The sequence below is a fragment of the Hypoxylon trugodes genome, assembly GCF_022578975.1.
Source record: "Hypoxylon trugodes strain CBS 135444 unplaced genomic scaffold F4822scaffold_6, whole genome shotgun sequence".
NCBI classification, from domain to species: Eukaryota; Fungi; Ascomycota; class Sordariomycetes; order Xylariales; family Hypoxylaceae; genus Hypoxylon; species Hypoxylon trugodes.
Window position 1 is genome coordinate 26,019 of NW_026250021.1, and position 21,295 is coordinate 47,313.

Sequence of the window (21,295 nt, forward strand, 5' to 3'; positions counted from 1 at the left end):
ATGCAGCCGCTAAACCCACCTAGTGGACTCAACAACGTAGGCAAATGTCAGAAGAACTTATGGTATAATCATATGTATGGACAGCTTCATAATTACATGGTAAGGACGTGTGAATCTACCTAGGTAGAACTTGTCCATTCAGTGATGCTTTGGCCTATGTTGTCCATCCATAATTTTTAAACCCTCTCGAAAGACAACGCATTGGGTTTATAAACCTCGAATGGAATATATAAACCCAGCATATGGTTACTATTTTCACTCCTCGTTCCTTTTGCTACGGCAACTACTCCAAGATAACAATGCATATCAAAATCGTGTGGCGTGTTTTACCCTAGGGAGGAATTGACGTTTATCTCTAACAACAAATTCAATCGGCTATGCGGTCTCGTTACTCTTCGAGTTTCCGAATATCGAATTCACAATCTCTCCAGATCGAGTAGCCAATATGGACAATAGAGTATCGCTCAACTAAAAGAGCCTTATGTAAGCAATCGATCGAAAGTGCGAAGACGTGAAAATTGACTTACTCCATGCGTTCCTTCGCAACACCCTTGTAGCCAGATTCCGGATCCCTGGGACACTTTTCCTGGAGCGAATTCGACGCTGTAATCTCGGGACACCCTCACCGGACGGTTTTGAATCTTTGCTTCTGTCCCATTCTTCTTCGGGGTTCCATTAGAGCCGTCGACCTCGGGCAGCAAATCAGCCACTTCCTCCATCATAGCTAAATGAGACTGTCGCTGGTAGCCCGTTGCTGCGATGATGAGATCTACCTCCAAGATTTCATCTTCCGCTACATTGCTATGTACGGAACTTAGAGGGCGAACCATGAGTCGCAATTGATCAGATTTAGTATCGAAGCCTACCACATCGGTAGCACCTAAGATGCGGTGGGGCCACTTTCGTTCATCGCTCCCAAGTTCGCGCCTCTGGTCGTACATACGCTCGTAGAGGCGTTCGATAAGTTCTAGTCGAACAACTCCATAGTTTGTGCTCCTTGCACCGTCCAGCAAAGAATATCTATTTTCCGCCGACCTTTGATAGAGCGAGTCAACGAAGGAGGGGTTGAAGATTGAGTTGACGCTGGCATGAATTAATATCGAACTGTAAAATGGATTAAAATCGGCTAACTTACAAGGGTGAATCGTCACTGGGCTTCAAAAATTCGGAACGCATGATCAGAGACGTTCTAGAGTTCGGGTAAAGTGTCTGGACGTTATTAAAAATCTCAGCAGCGCTCTGCCCAGCTCCAACTACCGCCACGCGATAAGGAGAATTCTGGTTCTCAAGAATCTTCGGCACAAGGTGTGCATATTGGGAAGAGTGGATAACACGAGGATGACTAGAAGGTAAGGATTTCGGAATCGAGGGTTGTCCTCCGATGGCTAGCAGGACGTTCTTGGCTCGATGCGTTGTCAGAGTGCCCGTCTTAACGTCTTTCGATGTGACGGTGAAAGTAGAAACCTGCCCTTGGGAATCTAGTCCCTTAGCAGGAGAGACTGAGACGACTTCTGTACCATACTGAACAACATCGTCGAAGAAGCTCGCACACCATCGAAGGTAATCTTCATATTCAACTCTCGCAGGCAGGAAAGTGTTCAAATTAATGAATTCAACAAGCCGGTTATTCTTGTGGAGATAATTTAGAAAGGTGAATTGTGAGGTGGGGTCTCTCAAACTAGCCATGTCCTTGATGAAGGATATCTGCATCTTCGCGCCGGGTAGAAGCATCCCAGCGTGCCAAGCGAACCGTGGCTGCCTCTCTAAAAAGAGTACCTTTGGGGATCCTCCGTCGCTATTCCTGGACAGATTGCCTTTCTCAATAGAATCATGAAGGGCAACCGCAATTGCAAGGCTGGCAGGTCCAAATCCGACGCATATCAAATCGTGGATGTCTCCTGGCGAAGCTTTCTCTAGGTGTGACGAATGGCTTGGAGAGTCGTGCTTCGGTTGCTGATCCGGGTCAATGTGGCGACGGACCTCCGAGGATCCATTGTTTGCCGGACCATCATCATGGCCATCTAGTAAACTATGCGGCGCCATACTATTTTTTTCACTTTAACGCGAGCTCGCCGTTGAAGATCTATGGAGCGGGCCGGTGATTTCAATGACGTAGTCGAATACGTACACGGGCGCTACAAGCCACCGCTGAGATTAGTTCGTATCGAAGTAAGGGGGCAGAAGACTTCGAGTCGATCGGCTACTTTTTGTATTAAAGGGGTAAGGTTATATAAATTCTGCGGCGTATTGTGGGCACATGCAATGCTTTGTTAGATGAAAAAAAATAATGGCGAGAGATATATAGATGAAGTTGCGGGGAGACGTTTTCTTAGTATAGATACTTCTGCTAAATAACCAGAAAGCGCCAATGAAGCAAACGGAAAGGAGTGGTTAGAATAATGCAGCAGCAGCTACGATATATATATACGATCGGCCTACCTTGTACATCCTTGCTCGAATATTATAAATGTTCGGCATGGTGCAAGTTGAATGGCCTGACGCGCCATGCATGAGGTGTTGAGTAGGCTTATAGTAGTATGAAAGAGAGACATATAAGCCCTACAGTTAGGACCGTGTGGAGTCCTTCTAGACTAGTACTAGGCAGGTAGGTACCCAAAAGGTGAAGCATGTTAGGTGGACGGGAGGGACGAAGATCGACAACTTCTTCGGACCCATGAGGCGAAATACTTGCCTACCTGAGATTTATGACTCAAATGTTGGATTCTGATGAATTCATACGTAGGTACGAGAGAGGGATACATGTAGGTATTGGAAATGTAAGTAACTAAGGCGATTGCGATTAGGAAATAGGTACCTAGGCTGGCGTGGGCACCCTGTCTTAGCGGACTGTCTCATTTCGAAACTTCCACGTCGTGCGGGATGTTATTCAAGAAGAGATTAGCCGGCGCCCACTCCCTAGCAATGACAGTTTCTCAGATCAGTTTAGGTCTCTCAGGCTGCTCCCGCCCTAATTTAAACTAGGACGGTATATGGATTTAGCTGATCGGGGTTTTAGGCCTACTAAGCTAGCTGAGCGATGATGACGATGCAGGCTTAGACGCAGCCAAGATGGGACCGCAGGGGTTACAGGAACATTAGTCTGGCGACATCGGCGTTATCTTCGGATCAGATAAGATGCTTGTGCATGAGGATTATCTAGAACGCCGGTCCTCCCCGATGACGGCCAGCCTACACCTTTCCTCGGTTCCAACTCTCTACGGCTTTTAACTGCGTGTACCCAGTAAACTGTACCTACCTGACAACCTGGGTAGATGGATGAGCCGCCACGCTTCGTATTGTAAAATTCCAGGGTTCTTCCCAGGTTCTGATTGGGTGCTTCTATAGCACTAACGAGCGGGAATTCAACAAATTCAATCAACCCAGGTAATTAGAAGGGTCAAGGAAAACCAAGATTCCAAGATTCAGGAGGACAACTAGTGACTTAAAGCTACCCCCGAATGCTACGCTACATAGATGTATTCGGATTCAACGTACCTAGGTATACAAGATAGGTTCTAGGTCTTTCAATTCGATATTCTCTGTTCATCGTTACCGTCTTCTATTGCATAGTAAGACCGACACCCTTGTCAGCCAATTATCAAGGTTATCCCATATAACTGTTCCGGTTCCTGGGTAAGCTGAAATGCGAACCAATTGCTCGGGCTAGAAACTAGACATATCTTTCCCACTTCTTCCAAAACCGATATGAAATGAGAGAGAAGAAGGATGCGTAATATACGAAGGGAGTTTGAATGATAGGGGCGGGTGAACGGATGGGAAGAACTAGAAAAAAAAGTTTTTTCTCTCTCGCATCGTAACGTAGGGAGACATGTCAATGTAAAAAAAAAAAAAAAAGGCGGATGGTGAGTATCAAAAATGATTAGCTTCATCGGTAGATAAGTTCTAAAATGAGCAAAAGTGATTACTAGCTTCAAAAAAAGAAAATATCTGATGATCTGATAAGATCATCTAAAGATCTCGTCCTGGAAATTTGTCTTGGCAACAATAAGGATCCCTGGACAAACAAATGGAGCTGCATTAGTAGTTGAACAGAAGAGGAATCAGTCCCGAAGTAATTGACGCCAACTGTGATACAAGCATTTTTGTTTGAGTTAAATCCACGCTGAATTTCATGCTGTACGCCTATGCCTATGCCTACAGGTAGGTTATGTATGTACATGTACCTACGTATGCTGTGTATACAGAACAACATGGATATGTTTGCTGTCGGTTTGGTTCCGAAATACTCGTTTACACTGGCCACCACGATTATACCTGCCCGTCCTATTTCCCGGTTCCTGGGATTGTAAATATGACAATGTATGGAATAAGTAGAATTATAATAAACAATGTGTTACATGAATATTTGCCCAATGCGGCGGCTTGTTCTTTAGTACCTTCAATGTTCATCAATTGTCTTCTGATGGAGCTACTTACATACATTCTAGGTACATATACATACCTGGGTACCTGCTTTACAAGCCCTACAGGTTAACCATTAGGTAAAATAAATGGAATAAATGATTTCGAGATTTTTATTCAAGTATTTTACTAGTAACCTCACCAAATACCTTCCTAGGTACGTACTCGTGGTTCATTCTTTTAAACGTCAAACCTCGCCTTCGTACCTAGGTAGATAATGTTACCACATTTGAAAATTAGTAACACATCGGATTATGCCGTCGTCTTTTCGTACCGGAAGTTTTATAAAACTTATCATATTAGAATTTTACATGTGTTTGGTAAGGTGTGATTATCTCATACTCATTCCACACACCTTGGTACCGCTGGCAACCTCTGAGAAGCTTCGGATGCACGGAGTGCTGCTTCTAACTAAGTAGGTGGTACTCTAAGCAATGCTTGCATGTGATAACAGTGTACTTAGCGCTTGGCATAGTAACAGCTCTTAGTCGCCCGCCCAAACCAGAAAATAAATACGTAATGGAATTGTAACGCCGACTAAGAGGGGAAGCAAGAAAAAGGCCTCATAAGGAAAACCGCCGAATGAACTCCTCTTACCGAATACACAGATTTCGCATTGAGGTGTAGTAGCTCGTCTCAATTTGGCTCAATGTTCTCCTTCTCTTAATTAACTTGTTTAAAATACCCTATTGAGGTACATATTGTGGCGTCCAGCCAACCAATTTCGATATTCCCAAGGCCCCCTGCAGCGAAGAAAAGCCACAAAAGCCACTCTGACAGTGTTGTGTTACCAAACTGTGATACCCATGAATACAAGCCAGTCAAGTCAGACAGGCCAGACAAACTAGAAAAGGTCGTCTATAGAAGGTACGTACTCAGCCATGGGTCATACAAACACCTAAGGTGATACTACCACATCAGACGGTGATGTTAGCAGCGACGATGCCGCTCTTGCTGCATTGTAATGGTAAAAGTAATGCTAATTGTAGTTAGATAAGAAAGAGACGGTTTGATATAATATAATCATACGTGTAAAGGACAATGGATATATATCGTCATTCAAGAGGGAATTGAATTCTATTTAACAAGCGTCAATTCATTCACGGTTATGCCTGGGATAATACATCACCATTACATCTATCATCAACCTTTACGACATATTGTTACCTACTCACCCAAGTGGTATCCAAAATCAAGAATAAGAATATCGATCAATTGTCATACTCTCCGAAACATACACGCCCTTTTATAACTAATACAATCCATCCCTCTCGATGGAGACAGAAATAGGCATGGAGGGGCTGTCCATCATCAACCCCTCTCCAAGTCTCATCAAGGGACCACACCTTTTACATGGTCTGGTGGCGCTGTCAAGCAATGATGGCCTACCAGCCATAGATTACCGTTCAACCGTTGGCGATAAAACTAATATTTCCTATTCGGAGCTTCACTGCGCTTCTAATGCGTTAGCTACGCGTATATCTCAGACCTTACATTCGCTAGCGGGGATAGACACCCATGGCCAGATCATCATTCCAATTCTCATGCCGCAGTCGCCGGCGTTATATATTGGACTCCTTGGAATTCTGAAGACCGGCGCGGCTTTCTGCCCGCTAAACGCCGATACCCCCAAGGATCGCCTAGGATTCATTTTGAAGGATGTTGGGGCCAGAATTGTCTTGGTCAATTCTGAATATGCTTCCAGACTTCCAACAGATGGTGCTTTTGAGGTTATATCAATCGACCAAGCGTTAGATCCTCCTCCTAATACGGCCCAGTTAAGCCCTTACAGAGTGCCAAACGCCGAGGACTTGGCGTATGTTATGTATACGTCGGGATCCACTGGGACACCAAAAGGGGTTGGAATATCACATCTTGCAGCGTCGCAGAGCTTGCTTGCTCATAATCGTCATATTCCAGTATTCGCTCGTTTTCTTCAATTCGCGGCGCCAACATTCGACGTATCGGTATTTGAGATTTTCTTTCCTCTATTTCGTGGTAGCACCCTCGTGTGTTGCAACCGTGGAGATATGCTTACGGATCTTCCTTATATATTGAGGGAGATGGGAATAGATGCGTGCGAATTGACGCCATCGGTCGCTGGAAGTTTGTTGAAGAAGAGAAAAAACGCGCCGGGATTGCGACTATTATTAACTATCGGCGAAATGTTGACCGAGCCCGTCATACAGGAATTCGGAAGCGACGAACGCGAACAAAGTATACTTTGGGGTATGTACGGCCCTACTGAAGCAACTATCCACTGGTAAGTTTATTGTACTTTTCGTTTTTTCCTTTTTAACAGACACTCAAAATTTTAACAACACAAAAAGAGAAAACATACTCACGAAGAATCATGCAGTACCCTACAACCCAGCTTCTCCAAGACATCTAGCAAGAATAATATCGGATTTCCTCTAGATACCGTGTCAGCATTTATTATAGACAGCCATGCACCCGAATTTCGTGTTCTACCCCTCGGCTATGTGGGGGAATTGGCGGTTGGCGGCAGCCAAATCGCTACGGGCTACATCAACCGGCCTGAACAAACATCAACTTCGTTCGTGCACACGCAATGGGGTCGTGTCTATAGGACTGGCGATAAAGCTAGAATGCGATCTGATGGAACGATTGAATGTCTCGGAAGAATCGGCGGAGGGCAGGTGAAATTAAATGGGCAAAGAATTGAACTTGGCGAGATTGAACACGCCATATTACGTACGCCTAAGTGCCACAGCACTGTAGTGGTTGTTATCGCGAATGTTTTGGTGGCCTTTGCGGCGATTGATGACGAACCAGAGCCTGTTGCAGGGATACGTCAAGCGATCCTTGCCCAATGCAAGGCCTGGCTCCCAGCTTTCATGATCCCTACTGACATTCAAATAATGAAACATTTCCCTCTCTTACCTTCCGGCAAAATCGACAAGAAAGCTTTGATTGAAGAATACAAAGCAACGACCTCACCAAACGATTTACGCGATCCCGACGTGGACGACGCATTCGAAGATGACCTCGAACGTCAGATATGCGAAATCGCCGAAAGAATTCTCGAGCGACACATCGTTCCATCGTCTAGATTATCCGCCCTAGGCTTGGATTCCCTTGCAGCTATCGAATATACCTCTAAGCTTCGGGACTTCGGTGTGGTCATTCACCCAATTGACATTCTCGTTGCGCCGACAGTCCACCAACTCTATCACATTATCAAGATTCGACAGGGCCCAACACATTCATCCAGCTCCGCCGAGTTACCCCGAAATGATGACCTTGGCTTAGATAAACTCCGGGAGCTTTTAGCATCCGATGACTCAGTGCGACCACACTTAGACGATATTGAGCGTATAGAGGGATGTAGCCCTCTCCAGCAAGCATTGATATCGGAGTCCCTAAACGATTCAAGGTTATACATCAACCAAACAGAACTCCATCTACCCAGGCATCTCGCCATCGAAACAATCAGATCGTGGTTCTTCATTTTAGCTCAGCGCAATGAGAATTTCCGTACTGGGTTCGCCCATATTGATCATCAGCTCTATCAAGTTATCTGGAAACGACTCAACGAGGACCAAATTGAAATTACCGATAATGCAAATCCTTTTAAGTGCGCGAATGTGGAGAAATTCCTTCATCGTCCTTTTCAACTTGAAATCATCCCCAGTGATCCTCGAACTAATCATCACACAATCATATTAACCCTTCACCACTCCATATATGACGGCTGGACTATAGATCTGCTCAAGGAAGATCTTTCGCTATTGGTGCGCAATAAGCTATTGGTTGATAGGCCTCAGTTTTGGCAGGTGTCTCGGTATCTTACGACCGTGTCGGGCGGTGATTTGATAGACGCGAAAGAATTCTGGGCGGAAAGGCTGCGCGGATGCGTTCCTACGCCATTGCCCAACTTCAAAACCACAGCTGTCCCGGAAGCCCAGATCCAAACGTCATTTAAGGAAATCAATCTCGACCCTAAAATGCTTCGAGATTTCGCCCTGGAGAAGTCTATCGGCCCTCAAGTCATTTTCCAGACCTGCTTAACTTGGCTCTGGGCAGCCATAAATGGTGTTGATGACACGATAATTGGTTCCGTATCGTCTGGCCGCACTCTTCCGATAGCAGGGATCGAGAAGATAATGGGACCATGCATGACGACGCTTCCCCTACGAACAGATTTAAGTAGATACACTACAATCATTGAACTTTTACAGGGTATCCATTTGTTTAACCGGGATACGCTTAAATACGGTAGCCTTCCTCTTGCGGAGATCAAGCGTGCTGCTAGTATCCCTCTCGCTCGGAAGCTTTTCGACGTCATCTTCGCCTACCAAGAAAGTATTCCTAGTCGGCAACGAAGTGACGACATTATTCATGAAGCCTGGCACAAGGATGCGGTTGAAGCCAAAATTCTCGTCGAAATATCCCCATCGAATAATTGTTATTCTTGCCAAATCACATGGCACTCGGACGCATTTTCAGGTTCTCAAGTCGACGATATTTTTCAGCACTTGGACTGTCTAGTCAGTTATTTCGTCAAGAATAGCTATGAGACGCTTAGTAGTACCATGCATTGCTTTCCCATCCACTCATTATCGCATTACAATGAATCTCCTAAACAGCTTGGAATACTCTCAAGTTTATCCGAGTTGGTGGAGAGAACCGTGTCGATATACCCGACGCGACCCGCATTGTGTTTCGCTTCTTCAATCACAACATCTGATGCTGAGATGCAAACATTGACGTATCGTGAATTGAACTCAAAGGCCAACCAGATAGCCAGATATCTACGTCAATCTGGCGCAACCCCGGGGGAGATAATTGCCCTATCTATGGAGAAGTCGCTATTGTTCTACTGCGCTGTTCTCGGAATCATAAAAACCGGCTGCGCATACCTTCCTATCCTCCCTAGTACCCCACCGCAAAGAACGCAACTAATCCTTAGACAGGCACAGCCTCGATTTTTCCTCATCGACGAGTCTTCTCCTCGACAGACGGCCGAAGGAAATTCATGTCCAATTATCGACCTCGAGCGCTTGCCACTTTCCGAATATTCAGATTCTAACCTCGAAATCTCTGGCAACGCAAATCATCTCGCCTATATCATTTATACTAGTGGAACTACCGGGACTCCAAAAGGAGTTTCCATCACGAACACCAATATATTAAGCAACATCGAAACCCTATCACGCATCTATCCCCATCAACCCTCTGACCGAATGCTTCAAGCGTGCTCTCAGGCTTTCGATATGTCGGTGTTCGAGATATTCTTCTCGTGGGGGAATGGCATGTCCTTATTCTCAGCTACCAACGATACATTGTTCGGCGATCTTGAAATGGCCGTAGGGGCATTGAAAATAACACATCTTGCCATAACGGTCACTGTAGCCTCGCTTCTAGAACCTAGCCTCGTATCTAGTGTCAAATTCTTAGCTACAGCAGGTGAACCTATGACTGATAGGTTGCTAGAAAAATGGGCCGATCGGCTCTGGCAAGGTTTGTAATTGTTCGGCGACGCTACGTTAATCGTGAATATGCTGACATCTTTAGGGTATGGGCCATCTGAGACAACTAATATCTGTACTGTAAGAAAGGTTTCTCGAGGGGATTCGTCGCAATATCTAGGATGGTCTTTCGAAAATACATCGGCATTTGTATTCGCCTTAAATACGACAGAATTGGTTCCTCGTGGTTGCGTGGGCGAGCTCTGTTTTGGAGGCGACCAGGTAGCTGCGGGGTACCTCGAGATGCCCGAATTGACTAATCAGAAGTTCTTTCAGCATCGTGAGTATGGTCGTCTTTATCGATCTGGAGACATTGGCCGTATGCTTCCCGACGGCTCATTAATCATCCTTGGGAGAGTTGACACGCAAGTGAAGCTCCGGGGACAGAGAATTGAACTGCAAGAGATACAAGCAGCGGTTTTGAAGAGTAGGCTTGCGAAAACTTGCACTACTCTCCTTATAGCTAGGGGCTCCTCCGTACAGCAGCTAGCACTGTTCTATGTTCCTCTCGATGAGGAATCCTCTAGGTTTAGTATTTTACGCATTGCGGACTCGATAAAACAGACGATAGTCACGATCGAACAAGAAGTACGAGCCGCCTTACCGGATTATATGGTTCCTTCATTTGTTTTCCCCATATCTACTCTCCCATTGACACCATCGGGAAAGGTAGATCTTGACTTACTACGTCATTCCATTGGTGACATGTCGGACGAAGACTTGAGTTGCTACGGCTCTACACACGAGCTCTACGAAGACTCTCTTGAATGGACCGAGACAGAGTCTTTGATATCAGAAGCAATTTCAGAAACGCTTCGTATCGATAAAAAGGTAATCAACCGTTGGAGCTCGTTTGTTTCTCTCGGGCTGGATTCCATCTCGGCTATGCCTCTAAGCCGACGACTCCAGTCGGTTTTTCAGAAACGCGTTCCTTTATCTCTCATTCTGTCTAACCCCAGTGTTGGAAGACTCGCCTCAATTATTGCCAACGGAATATCCTCTGTAACAGCTCAGGCGAAAACAGAAACAAGTCTTCTACCCGAACAGCTGATTAATGCTGTTCAGGTGCGATTTGCTAGTCAAGGTGGAGGCAATGTACAAGATGTTCTTCCGTGCACACCACTGCAGGAAGCCATGCTTTCATCCTCTCCGTCCTCCAAGGTTGGGTCTTCTTATTACAATCAGATGCTTTTCCGACTTCGCCTACCATCTCAAATAATCAAACAACATTGGAACATGATGTTTGAACGTCATGGAATACTGCGAACGTGCTTTATTCCGACTGAAGATTTTCAGCACCCGATAGTCCAAGTGGTTTTAAAATCCCACTTGCCTAAGTGGGAGGCATTTAAAACAGATGCAGCCAATTTCCAAGAACATGTGTCCAAGCATGAGAGCTCCATTTCAGCTGCAATCGACTCAGTTGAGCCTCCAGTGTCGCTCGCAATTATCATCCTGGAAGATTCTACAGAATATTTATCATTCGTCTGCCATCATGCCATCTATGATGGTATTTCAATGAGGCATCTGCTCGCGGAGATCGAGGCGGCAGTTCGCCACGAACCGCTACCAACTTCACCATCCTTTGAATTGTTTCTTCGAGAAGCACTTTCTCCACCGCCAGATGTCGATACTTTCTGGAAAGCACACTTAGGTTCATTTTCTCCCCTTCATTTTCAGAAATTGACACCTAGCGTCGACTCCAACCCCAGAACAATATCCGGGGAGATAGTAAATCAATCGCTTTCCTCAATTACGACCCGACTACGAGAGCTAGGCGTGTCGCTACTACCACTATGCCAAGCGGCATGGGCCGTTACGTTGTCTCTTTTACAAGACGATAGCGATATATGTTTTGGAAACGTCGTGAGTGGACGTTCTATTGCGTTAGACCGGATTGATACCCTTGTAGCACCATGTTTTAATACCATACCCATCCGCATGAACCTTTCCGGCGTCGGATTCTTCCAGGATGTTACGAAGAATTTCCAGCAGCTAAATACAAAAACAATGCCATATCAATTCACTAGTTTACGACGAGTACAGTCACAAGTATCGTTATCGCGCCTTTTCGATACCGTCCTTGTCCTCCAACCCCACGCCAATCCTTTAGACGAGAATATATGGTCTTTAGACCAAGAACATGGCGTAATGGATGTGAGTTATACCGGATATCACAGTATCTCAGCATCAATTACTAAATCAGTAACAGGTTCCGCTCGTGTGCGAGGTCACTCCTTCACGAGAACAAGGCACACTCACTTTACAACTACATCGAGATCCGTGAGCTTTAACCCAGTCTAGTCCATTCCCGTTGTGGCACGGTTCAACATGCTTACTCATAATTAGATCGATATTCTCCTACCAAACTATGAAGCTCATTCTAGATATCTTCAAACATAATTTTAGCACTTGTTTAGAACACCCATCTTCGTACGTATTGACTGCATCAAGATTACCCGAGCCTTGGCGACACCATATCACACAATTATCTTTATCACGAGAGTCAGTCCAAAATGGCGAAGAGATTGCACTGCCAGAGCAACACAACAGCAACGAGAGTTGGTCCGACTCCGAGGCAATAGTACGCGCGGTGTTATCGAAGTTGGTGAAGATCCAAGAGACGAAAATCGGACGAAACACATCGATATACCGATATGGTCTGGATAGCATCGGTGCGGTCCAGCTCGCCACACTTCTTCGTCGAGAGTCCTATTCTGTTTCTGCTATAGACGTGTTCGAGAACCCAACCTGTGCCGGCATTGCTGCTCGCCTGTCAGCTCGAGACCTCAAAGAAACCCAATTTGCTTACAATTTTACCAATTTTCAAAATATTATCAGCAAGGATCTAGACAATACTCCTAGTCTGTTTGGACTTTACGAAGAGGTGCTGCCTTGTACCCCGACACAGCAAGGCATGATCTCCCAGTTCCTCAGCTCGAGAGGGGCACATTACTTCAATTATGCCAGTTGGGTTTTAAGGGCCGAAGTCAGTCCACGACAAATTGCCGAGGCATGGTGTTCTCTGGCAATCCGACATCAGATATTTCGCACCGGATTTATACCAATTAATCACCCGGATACCTCGTACGCGATGGTCGTATACCCAAGAGCAAACTTCTCCGTCCCAGTATCGGTTCGCCGGACAAGCACCTTTGATGATTCAGAGTGGCGCGCGAAAACGGCTTCGAAGGCTTTGGACACACTTGCGATACCACCCTGGGAAGTCATTATCATTGACCACGCACCCAAACAGCCAACAATGCACCTCGCTATACACCACGCGTTATACGACGCAGATTCACTACGGAGGGCCCTAAACGAGGTTGCAGCCGCTCTCACAAGTACCATAGAAGAGGGATCTCCGTCAATCCAGCCGGCCCTTTCTAGTCACCTTGATCCCGCCAATCATGGATCGGCTTCTAAACAATTTTGGAGAGGAAAAGCTGAAGAACTTGTGGTTAACAAGTTCCCTACTATGACTCCCCTCCGTATTACCAACAATGAAACATTATTAACACGAAGGGAGTGTGCTACCTCCCCTCACAGTCTCCGCCGTGTTGCTACAGAAGCCGGTGTCACAATCCGAGCAGCATTACAAGGAGCCTGGGTTCGTGTGCTTTCTGCCTATCTAGGAGAAATGTCAGTCACCTTTGGGATCGTTCTCGACGGGAGGAGTACAACGGAGGAACAGGAGATAATGTTTCCGATGGTAACCACTTTACCAATTTCCGCACATAACCATGAATCTAATGCCGACCTTCTTGAAAGCATGATGCAATATAATGCAAGTCTACGCCGTTATGAACGAACGCCGCTTTCTAAAATCCAGCGATGGCTTGGTCGCCCCGAGGGTCATCTCTTTGACACAATTATCGCCTATCAGCCCGTAGAGAAAGCGGGCGACGATGGACCATGGGAAGTACTAGAGGAAATCGCGTCAGTCGAATATACAGTTGCATTAGAAGTCGTCGAAACGGTTTCAGAAAAGCTCTGGTTAAATCTTACTCACAACAGCGATATACTACCAACTGAACAGGCAAATTTTCTTTTACGGCAATTTGAAGTAATATTCACCGATCTTTTAACGTGGCCTCAAGGACATACCGACCAATCTCTCTATCAAACAACTGACATTTTCTCCATACTTCCCGCGAAATTCCAACAACTCCAATCTACGGCAGAACTTTTGCATCAGCTTGTGGAACAAACTGCGCTGCGCACGCCCGATGCTACGGCTCTCGAGTTCGTGGAGGACCTAGGTAATCCAATTCGGCGGCGGTTCTGGACGTATCGCGAATTAGACGAAATGGGAAACCGAGTGGCCAACGTACTTTCGCATCATAATACACAGCCAGGCGGTATTATCGCGACGTGCTTCAACAAGTGCCCAGAAGCCTATTTTTCGATTCTCGGTATTCTCAAGGCAGGATGCGCGTTTTTAGCCCTTGATCCTAGCGCTCCAGTATCGCGACTGCAATTTATCTTGGAAGACTCAGCAGCTGCATGTTTGCTTATTGAACCCGAGTTGGCCGATGCCTTACAATTCAACATAGCCGCGCCGACCTACGTTATCACCGAACACGAGCTTGTAGAGTTCTCGCCGGCTCTTCAAGCTTCACTTCAAATATTCCCTTCCGATACATGTTATTGTCTTTATACGAGCGGCACGACGGGAACTCCCAAGGGATGCCTCATTAGTCACGACAACACTATCCAGGCAATGCTTGCTTTCAAGCATCTTTTCGACGGACATTGGGATTCAAGTTCAAGGTGGCTTCAATTTGCCTCATTTCATTTCGATGTATCGGTTCTCGAGCAGTATTGGTCTTGGTTCGTTGGTATCACCGTTGTTGCAGCGCCAAAAGATCTTATACTTAGCGACATAACCGCGACGATCTCAAGTCTTGACATCACCCACATTGACTTAACCCCAAGTTTGGCGAGGCTTACTCATCCTGACGAAGTTCCTAGCCTATGTAGAGGTGTGTTCATCACTGGAGGAGAACAACTACGGCAAGAAATACTACGGGCGTGGGGCCCGAAAGAGGTTATCTATAATGCTTACGGTCCGACGGAGGCTACTATCGGTGTTACGATGTTTCAGAGGGTACCTACCAATGGCAGATCTTCGAATATTGGTACTCAATTTCCAAACGTCGGCACCTACGTCTTTAAGCCTGGCACCGAAACCCCAGTACTCAGAGGTGGTGTTGGAGAATTGTGTGTATCTGGAAAACTTGTCGGTAAGGGGTACCTAAACCGGAAGGATCTCAGCGAGGAACGCTTCCCCGTTCTAAAGCAATATGGCGAGCGTGTTTACCGTACGGGCGACCTAGTTCGTGTCCTCCACGACGGGTCATTCGACTTCCTAGGTCGCGCCGACGACCAGGTCAAGCTTCGAGGTCAGCGGCTCGAAATCGGCGAAATAAACCACGCCATTAAGACGGGTCTCTCGAATCAATTGACGGATGTGGTCACCTTTGTTACCCGACACCTTAAACAGGATAGGGATCTTCTTGTCTCCTTTCTGGCACCTATCGCGAGGCCTTCCCTTCCAACAGATCTTCAGATATGCTCCGGTCAGCTATTTTCGAATATGTCCCGTACAGCGCTCGAGGCCTGTAGAGATCGCCTTCCCGGATATATGGTTCCTACATATGTTTTATGCGTGCCCTTCATTCCCTTGTCGGCAAACAATAAGGCGGATATCAAACGTTTGAAGAGCCTCTTCGCCGAGTTGCCCCACGATCATTTACGAAATCTTACTATAGGCTCTGCTGACACCCACAGGGTACTGAGCGAAAAGGAACAGCTATTAGCACTAGCTATCTCTACCGTCACACAAGTCCATGACACCAACATACTCCCAACTTCGTCAATTTTCGAACTCGGGATTGACTCGATCAATGTGGCACGCCTAGCAATAATTCTTCAATCGCAGGGTTTCACGGTTGCAAGCCCTTCTCTTATTTTACGCCATCCTTCAGTAACGCGTCTTTGTCAGGTCCTGCAGCAAGAGAATACCAACACACTTAATAGGCAAGTCCTTCAAGTTCGCCAGTCGATTCGCGCACAACATAGACACCTAGGAATGGTTTGCAGGGCCTTAGAAATTGATAGGAGAGAGGTCGAATATATTGCGCCATGTACCCCGCTGCAAGAGGGGATAATCAATAGATCTAAAACCGACGAGACTCGATCAGCATACTTCAATCAATTCCGGATAGATCTAGATGGCGAAGTATCGGTTAGCCGTTTAAAAGATTGCTGGGATAACATGTTTACTAAATGCGCCATTCTCAGAACGGCCTTCCTCTTAACTTCAGATGGATATATCCAAGTCGCCATTAAGAAAAAAGCGATACCATGGTTTGTACTTGATCCCGGTCAAAAAGACATTGAGACTTTGGAATCAGAACGCCGAGATCTCTGGATATTTTCAAATCAAGATACCTTACATCGTCCCGTTGAGGTCGACTACTTCGAGTACCATGGAAAAAAGATACTTCTTCTTCGACTATTCCATGCCGTCTACGATGGCCATAGCTTTGAGCTGCTTCTTCGGGCTGTGAATGCAAAATATCACAACCAACCGATAGCACCTCATACAGCATTCGTTGATGCGATTGCCTATGGCCCGCTTCTGAAACACGGACATTCTAGACCTTTCTGGGAGGATATTTTCAGAGGTCATACCTTTCAACCCATTCCAGCTCTATTAGGATTGCCCGGGACGTCCGACATCTTAGTATCGCGAACCATTCACGTTAGCGGCCTGGAAGCTCGCCGCGTAGCCCTTAAAGTGACACATCAAACCGCGCTGCAAGCTGCGTGGTTAGCTGCACTATATCAACACCTCGGATTCGCGCCAACTATTGGGATCATTTTCTCTGGGCGGTCTTTAATTTTTGATGGAGTTGAAAATGTCATCGGTCCTATGTTCAACACCTTGCCATTTCGAGTGAATCTCACAGGACAGACGACTTGGGCATCACTTGTTAAAGCAGTCCAGGAATACAACACGTCCGTTCTTGAGTTCGTCCACACACCACTTCGAGACATACAAAAGTGGTGCTCTAACGGGCAGCCGTTATTTGATACCCTATTTGCCTTCAATCGAGACGACATTTTTTCAACAATAGAAACAAGACAATTTTGGACTTCTGCGCATTCGATTGGAGTCCCAGATTATCCGCTCGCTTTAGAGGTAGTTCTTTCACAAGACAAATCATTTGCGGTCAATATCGCCGCTCGAAGGACTATCGCTACAGAAACCACCACTAATGAGTTACTAAATATATTCGAGCAAGCACTCACCGCACTCGTCAATTCTAATGATGACGCGATTGCGCCGCTTAGTTCCACAACGGCTAACGGCCACAATGCATCGTCAAATGATTCGCCGTCGATTCATTCATGCCCCCCACACCCAGAAAGCGTAAGCAAATTTGAGGTTTTTACGAATAGCAAAGCACGGGATATTCGACATGAAGTTGCTTCTTTGGCGGGGTTGCCAGACGAAGAAGTCCTCGAAAGTACGAACCTATTTGAGCTTGGATTCGACAGCATTGACTATATCAAGCTTACTGCGAAACTCAAAGCACTCGGGCTTCAGATCACCATGAGCTCACTCATGAAAAACCCCAGCGTCAAAAGCATGATCTTATCGCATGCCAACATTCACTCCAACGGCGTCCATCATGAAGATGAAAATGCTGAATTGGACAAATCAGTTACGTTCCTGAGGGATTATTTAATACAAGACGGGTATGACCTTGAAAAAGTTGTAGCTGTCCTACCACCCACGCCATTACAGGATTTCATGGTCACTGATATGTTGCTCTCTGGCTTCCACCGATACTTTAATCATGATATACTCGAGCTCTCTCCAAATGTGGATATTGATCGGCTCAAGTCCGCTTTAGTTGCTGTATACACCGGCTCGCCAATTTTACGAACAACTTTCGTTGAGGTTGACAATCCAAACAGTAAAGCAGCGTTCTGCCAAGTCGTACGAGAGGAACCCCTCAAATTCAACCCACAAATTGAGCTTCTAGACTTGGACGACATTTCAAAGGTTATAGGCAGCGCTCGAGATAGAGCAGCATCTGCCAATGCATCGTCCCACCTATTTCAACTCACTTTTGTAACAACACCGGCGCATCGCTACCTAGTCCTCTCCATCGCCCATGCCCTTTATGACGGGTGGTCGCTCAACTTACTACATGAAGATGTGAAGGCAGCGTATGAGGATTGTTACCACTTGAGAAGCGAATATAAGCCATATCTTTCTCGCTTGCTTTCTAGTTCCTCTGCTGCAGGTGGGCGCTTTTGGGCCGACTACCTAGACGATGCTCTTCCAACCATTCTTACTCCAATTTCGATGTCATACACGAGCGGCCAACCAGTCACACATAGGTCCGAATTGATTTCAGCTTTAGGCCCCCACAAACTAAAGACATTATGTCGAAGATACCGCGTTACTCCGCAAGTTCTAGCACAGGGGTGTTGGGCACCGGTTCTAGCTTCGAGAACTAACTCTCTCGATGTAATTTTCGGCGTTGTTTTATCAGGGCGAGATACCAACGAAGCCCAAGACCTACTGTTCCCAACAATGAATACAGTACCCTTGAGAATAATACTCCATGGAACGATCACGGAGTATTTCCACTATTTACAAGCAACTATGTCAGACATTATGGAATTCCAACACTTTCCACTGCGGGAAGTGCAGAGGTTAGCTAATTTCGGGGGCGTCAAACCTTTCAACACCCTTTTCCTTTTGCAGAACACCAAAGACGTAGGGATTAGGTCGAATGCCACCCTATGGAGATCTGTTTATTCATCCTCAGCCGTTGAATATCCTATTTGTATTGAAATGGAGATTACGGATGACGCTGTCATATGGCGTATTGCTGGAGACGAGCATTACGCCACTCAACAGGATGTAAACGAAATCCTAAACGACCTCGACGCTGTCCTACAGTATGTCACTAATGATCATATAAATATCCTCGAGTTTGATGATATGGTGGAGAAGGTATCCGTCTGCGGCTTGAAGCCATTCAGGCCTAGCGGGAAAACGGAGGATACGAATAAAACAGCGTCGGAGAATACATCTCGACGAGAATTCAACCCCACCAGCTTGGAATTACCCGTATTAGAGGTATTATCAGAAATTTCAGGAATAGACATGCACTCGATCGATCCCGACCATTCTATTTACCACCTTGGGCTAGATTCGATTAGTGCCATCAAAGCGTCTTCTATGCTTCGGAGACGAGGTCTAGGGATATCCGTGCGAGACCTCGTAAAAGCGTCCTCTATCCGCGAAATCCTAGACCGACGGGCCAAACAGTCAGGTCACCCCCCACACGTACAGTCAAGGCCAGAACCCGTCCTAAACGACGTTGAAATAAGTTCCGTGCTTAAGGATATCAGGGTGGCGGAAACCGAAGTCGAGACGGTACTACCGGCACTTCCTGTGCAAGTTCACATGTTAAGTGTCTGGCAAAATACGAATGGACTTCTTTTCTACTCACAATTCGCGTACAGGATTTCTGGCAACATAGATAAAGATGATATCTCAAAAGCTTGGTCTATACTAGTTGCAGAAGTCCCAATGCTCAGGACGCGCTTTGCCGCTACTGGATCCACCTCACTTCCCTTCGTACAAATCGTTATGAAACCGACACCGGTAAACCCCGCTGAGCGAAACCTTTCAAGATCTAGACAAGACACTTGGGTGTACAAGGAAGCCATGAATCCCTTCGTATCCATCTGCGCCAAAGGATCGCACCAAGAAGGCGTTTATTTACGGCTCTATATCCACCACGCCTTATATGATGGTGTTAGCTTGCCAGCAATACTAAGCCGCTTCTTTGAGCTATGCGAAAATGCTTCGACGCAACCGCAAAGCACCTCTAATCAAGCTAATTGGTATACATTCGTTTCGAGTCAATGCATACCCGAAATCCGCCAACGAAGGGCTATATTCTGGACCTCGTATTTTCGAGGCATAAAGCCGACGCTTATGCAAGCCAAGAAGAAACCAGGAACGCATCGCGAGAAGATCGGACAACTTACTCGACTTAAACGTAATGCGGTAAGAAGTGTATCAAACCTAAAAGCGATAAGTTCATCCAATGGGACAACTCTGCAGGCCTTCTTCTTCGCAGCGTATACCAAAGCGCTTGCGACTCTACAACAACCTGGAAAACTTGGTTCGCAGGATGACGCTGTCTTTGGGGTCTATCTCGCAAATCGTACGAGTTTTGACGGCCTCGAGAGAGCACCGTTTCCGACATTGAGCATTATTCCTCTAGTGGTAAAAAGGCCATTAAACCGGTCAGTCATCGAGCTGGCTATTGATATTCAAAAAGATATATCAGAAATCAGCAGCTTCGAGAATGCCAGCGTAGGTTTGTGGGAGATATACAACTGGACTGGTGTGCAGATCAAGAGCACTGTCAATTTCCTCCCCATGCCTGAAGACTCAACGTCCACATGCGCAAATTCCAATATTACAATAACAGAAGTTCCTAGTGAGCCTGACATACCCCCGGAAGAAGAAGATCATTTATGGAATATTACGCGACCAGCTGCAGATTTCGCGTTGCGAAACGAGATAAAAGGAGCATACACGGTGAGTTTTTATATAGACGACATCTATAAAAAAACCGGCGCAGTACTAACCGTGTAATTTTCAAATAGCATACCATAGATGTTGAAGCGGCCATCCATGGAGACGCAATGGATGTGGGCGCATTTTGTCCTGACACATTCTCAGAAGCGCAAGTTGAGGGCTTAATTGACGATGTGGTCACAGCATTGGAGGCTGTAGGCCCCAACTAGCGGACAATGAATTAGCTAACATCAGTGTAAACAACCAGCAGGAATATTCCACTATTGCGCTGGTCAAAACCAATAGCTAGATCCATTTAGAAGACCAGCCGAACTAATATATCAGCGGCGATTTTACAAGTTACCCAGATTTTATAATAGATAGCCCTCATCTCGATTTAACCTAGTAAGTAGATTTATTTTCTAACGCTGTTAACGATTCTCCTGTAACGCATTGTTACTTGCTATTGTTACCTACTACATCCCTGTTTAAAAGACCGTCGACTACGTACTTATATCCTAACAATATTTAGTTTACGTAAGGTCGAATAACTAGAGCGTGAAATACCAGAACAAAGGGCCATCCTGTTACGTTACAGAGTACTGTTCCTATTCTGCTCTATCGCCGTTCTCTGATCCATAACCAATATTTACGGGCGCGCCAAGCCAACTCACGAGCTATCCAACCTAGAAACTAAACCAATGCGGCAGTTGTAAAGTCCCGCACCACTTTGCTATATAGGTAATCCTTATAT

The 21,295-nt window shown here is 46.0% G+C and overlaps 2 protein-coding genes across 2 annotated transcripts; one reads left to right on the forward strand and one right to left on the reverse strand.

Annotated features, from left to right (window-relative positions):
- Positions 1-45: 45 nt before the first annotated feature.
- Positions 46-2,496, reverse strand: F4822DRAFT_443934 (L-ornithine 5-monooxygenase). The gene is made up of 3 exons (XM_051463157.1): positions 1,136-2,496; positions 528-1,083; positions 46-468 (listed from the first exon to the last, which is right to left on the reverse strand). The coding sequence occupies exons 1-3, from the start codon at positions 2,041-2,043 to the stop codon at positions 376-378; spliced, it is 1,557 nt and encodes a 518-aa protein (XP_051312882.1). The 5' UTR covers positions 2,044-2,496; the 3' UTR covers positions 46-375.
- Positions 2,497-5,696: 3,200 nt separating this feature from the next.
- On the forward strand, positions 5,697-20,771 carry F4822DRAFT_429870 (uncharacterized protein; the record flags this gene model as incomplete). Its single annotated transcript, XM_051461173.1, has 6 exons — positions 5,697-6,685; positions 6,782-9,906; positions 9,961-12,071; positions 12,127-12,197; positions 12,264-20,562; positions 20,631-20,771. 6 exons carry the CDS (start codon positions 5,697-5,699, stop codon positions 20,769-20,771), a joined length of 14,736 nt encoding a protein of 4,911 aa, XP_051312883.1.
- Positions 20,772-21,295: the final 524 nt, after the last annotated feature.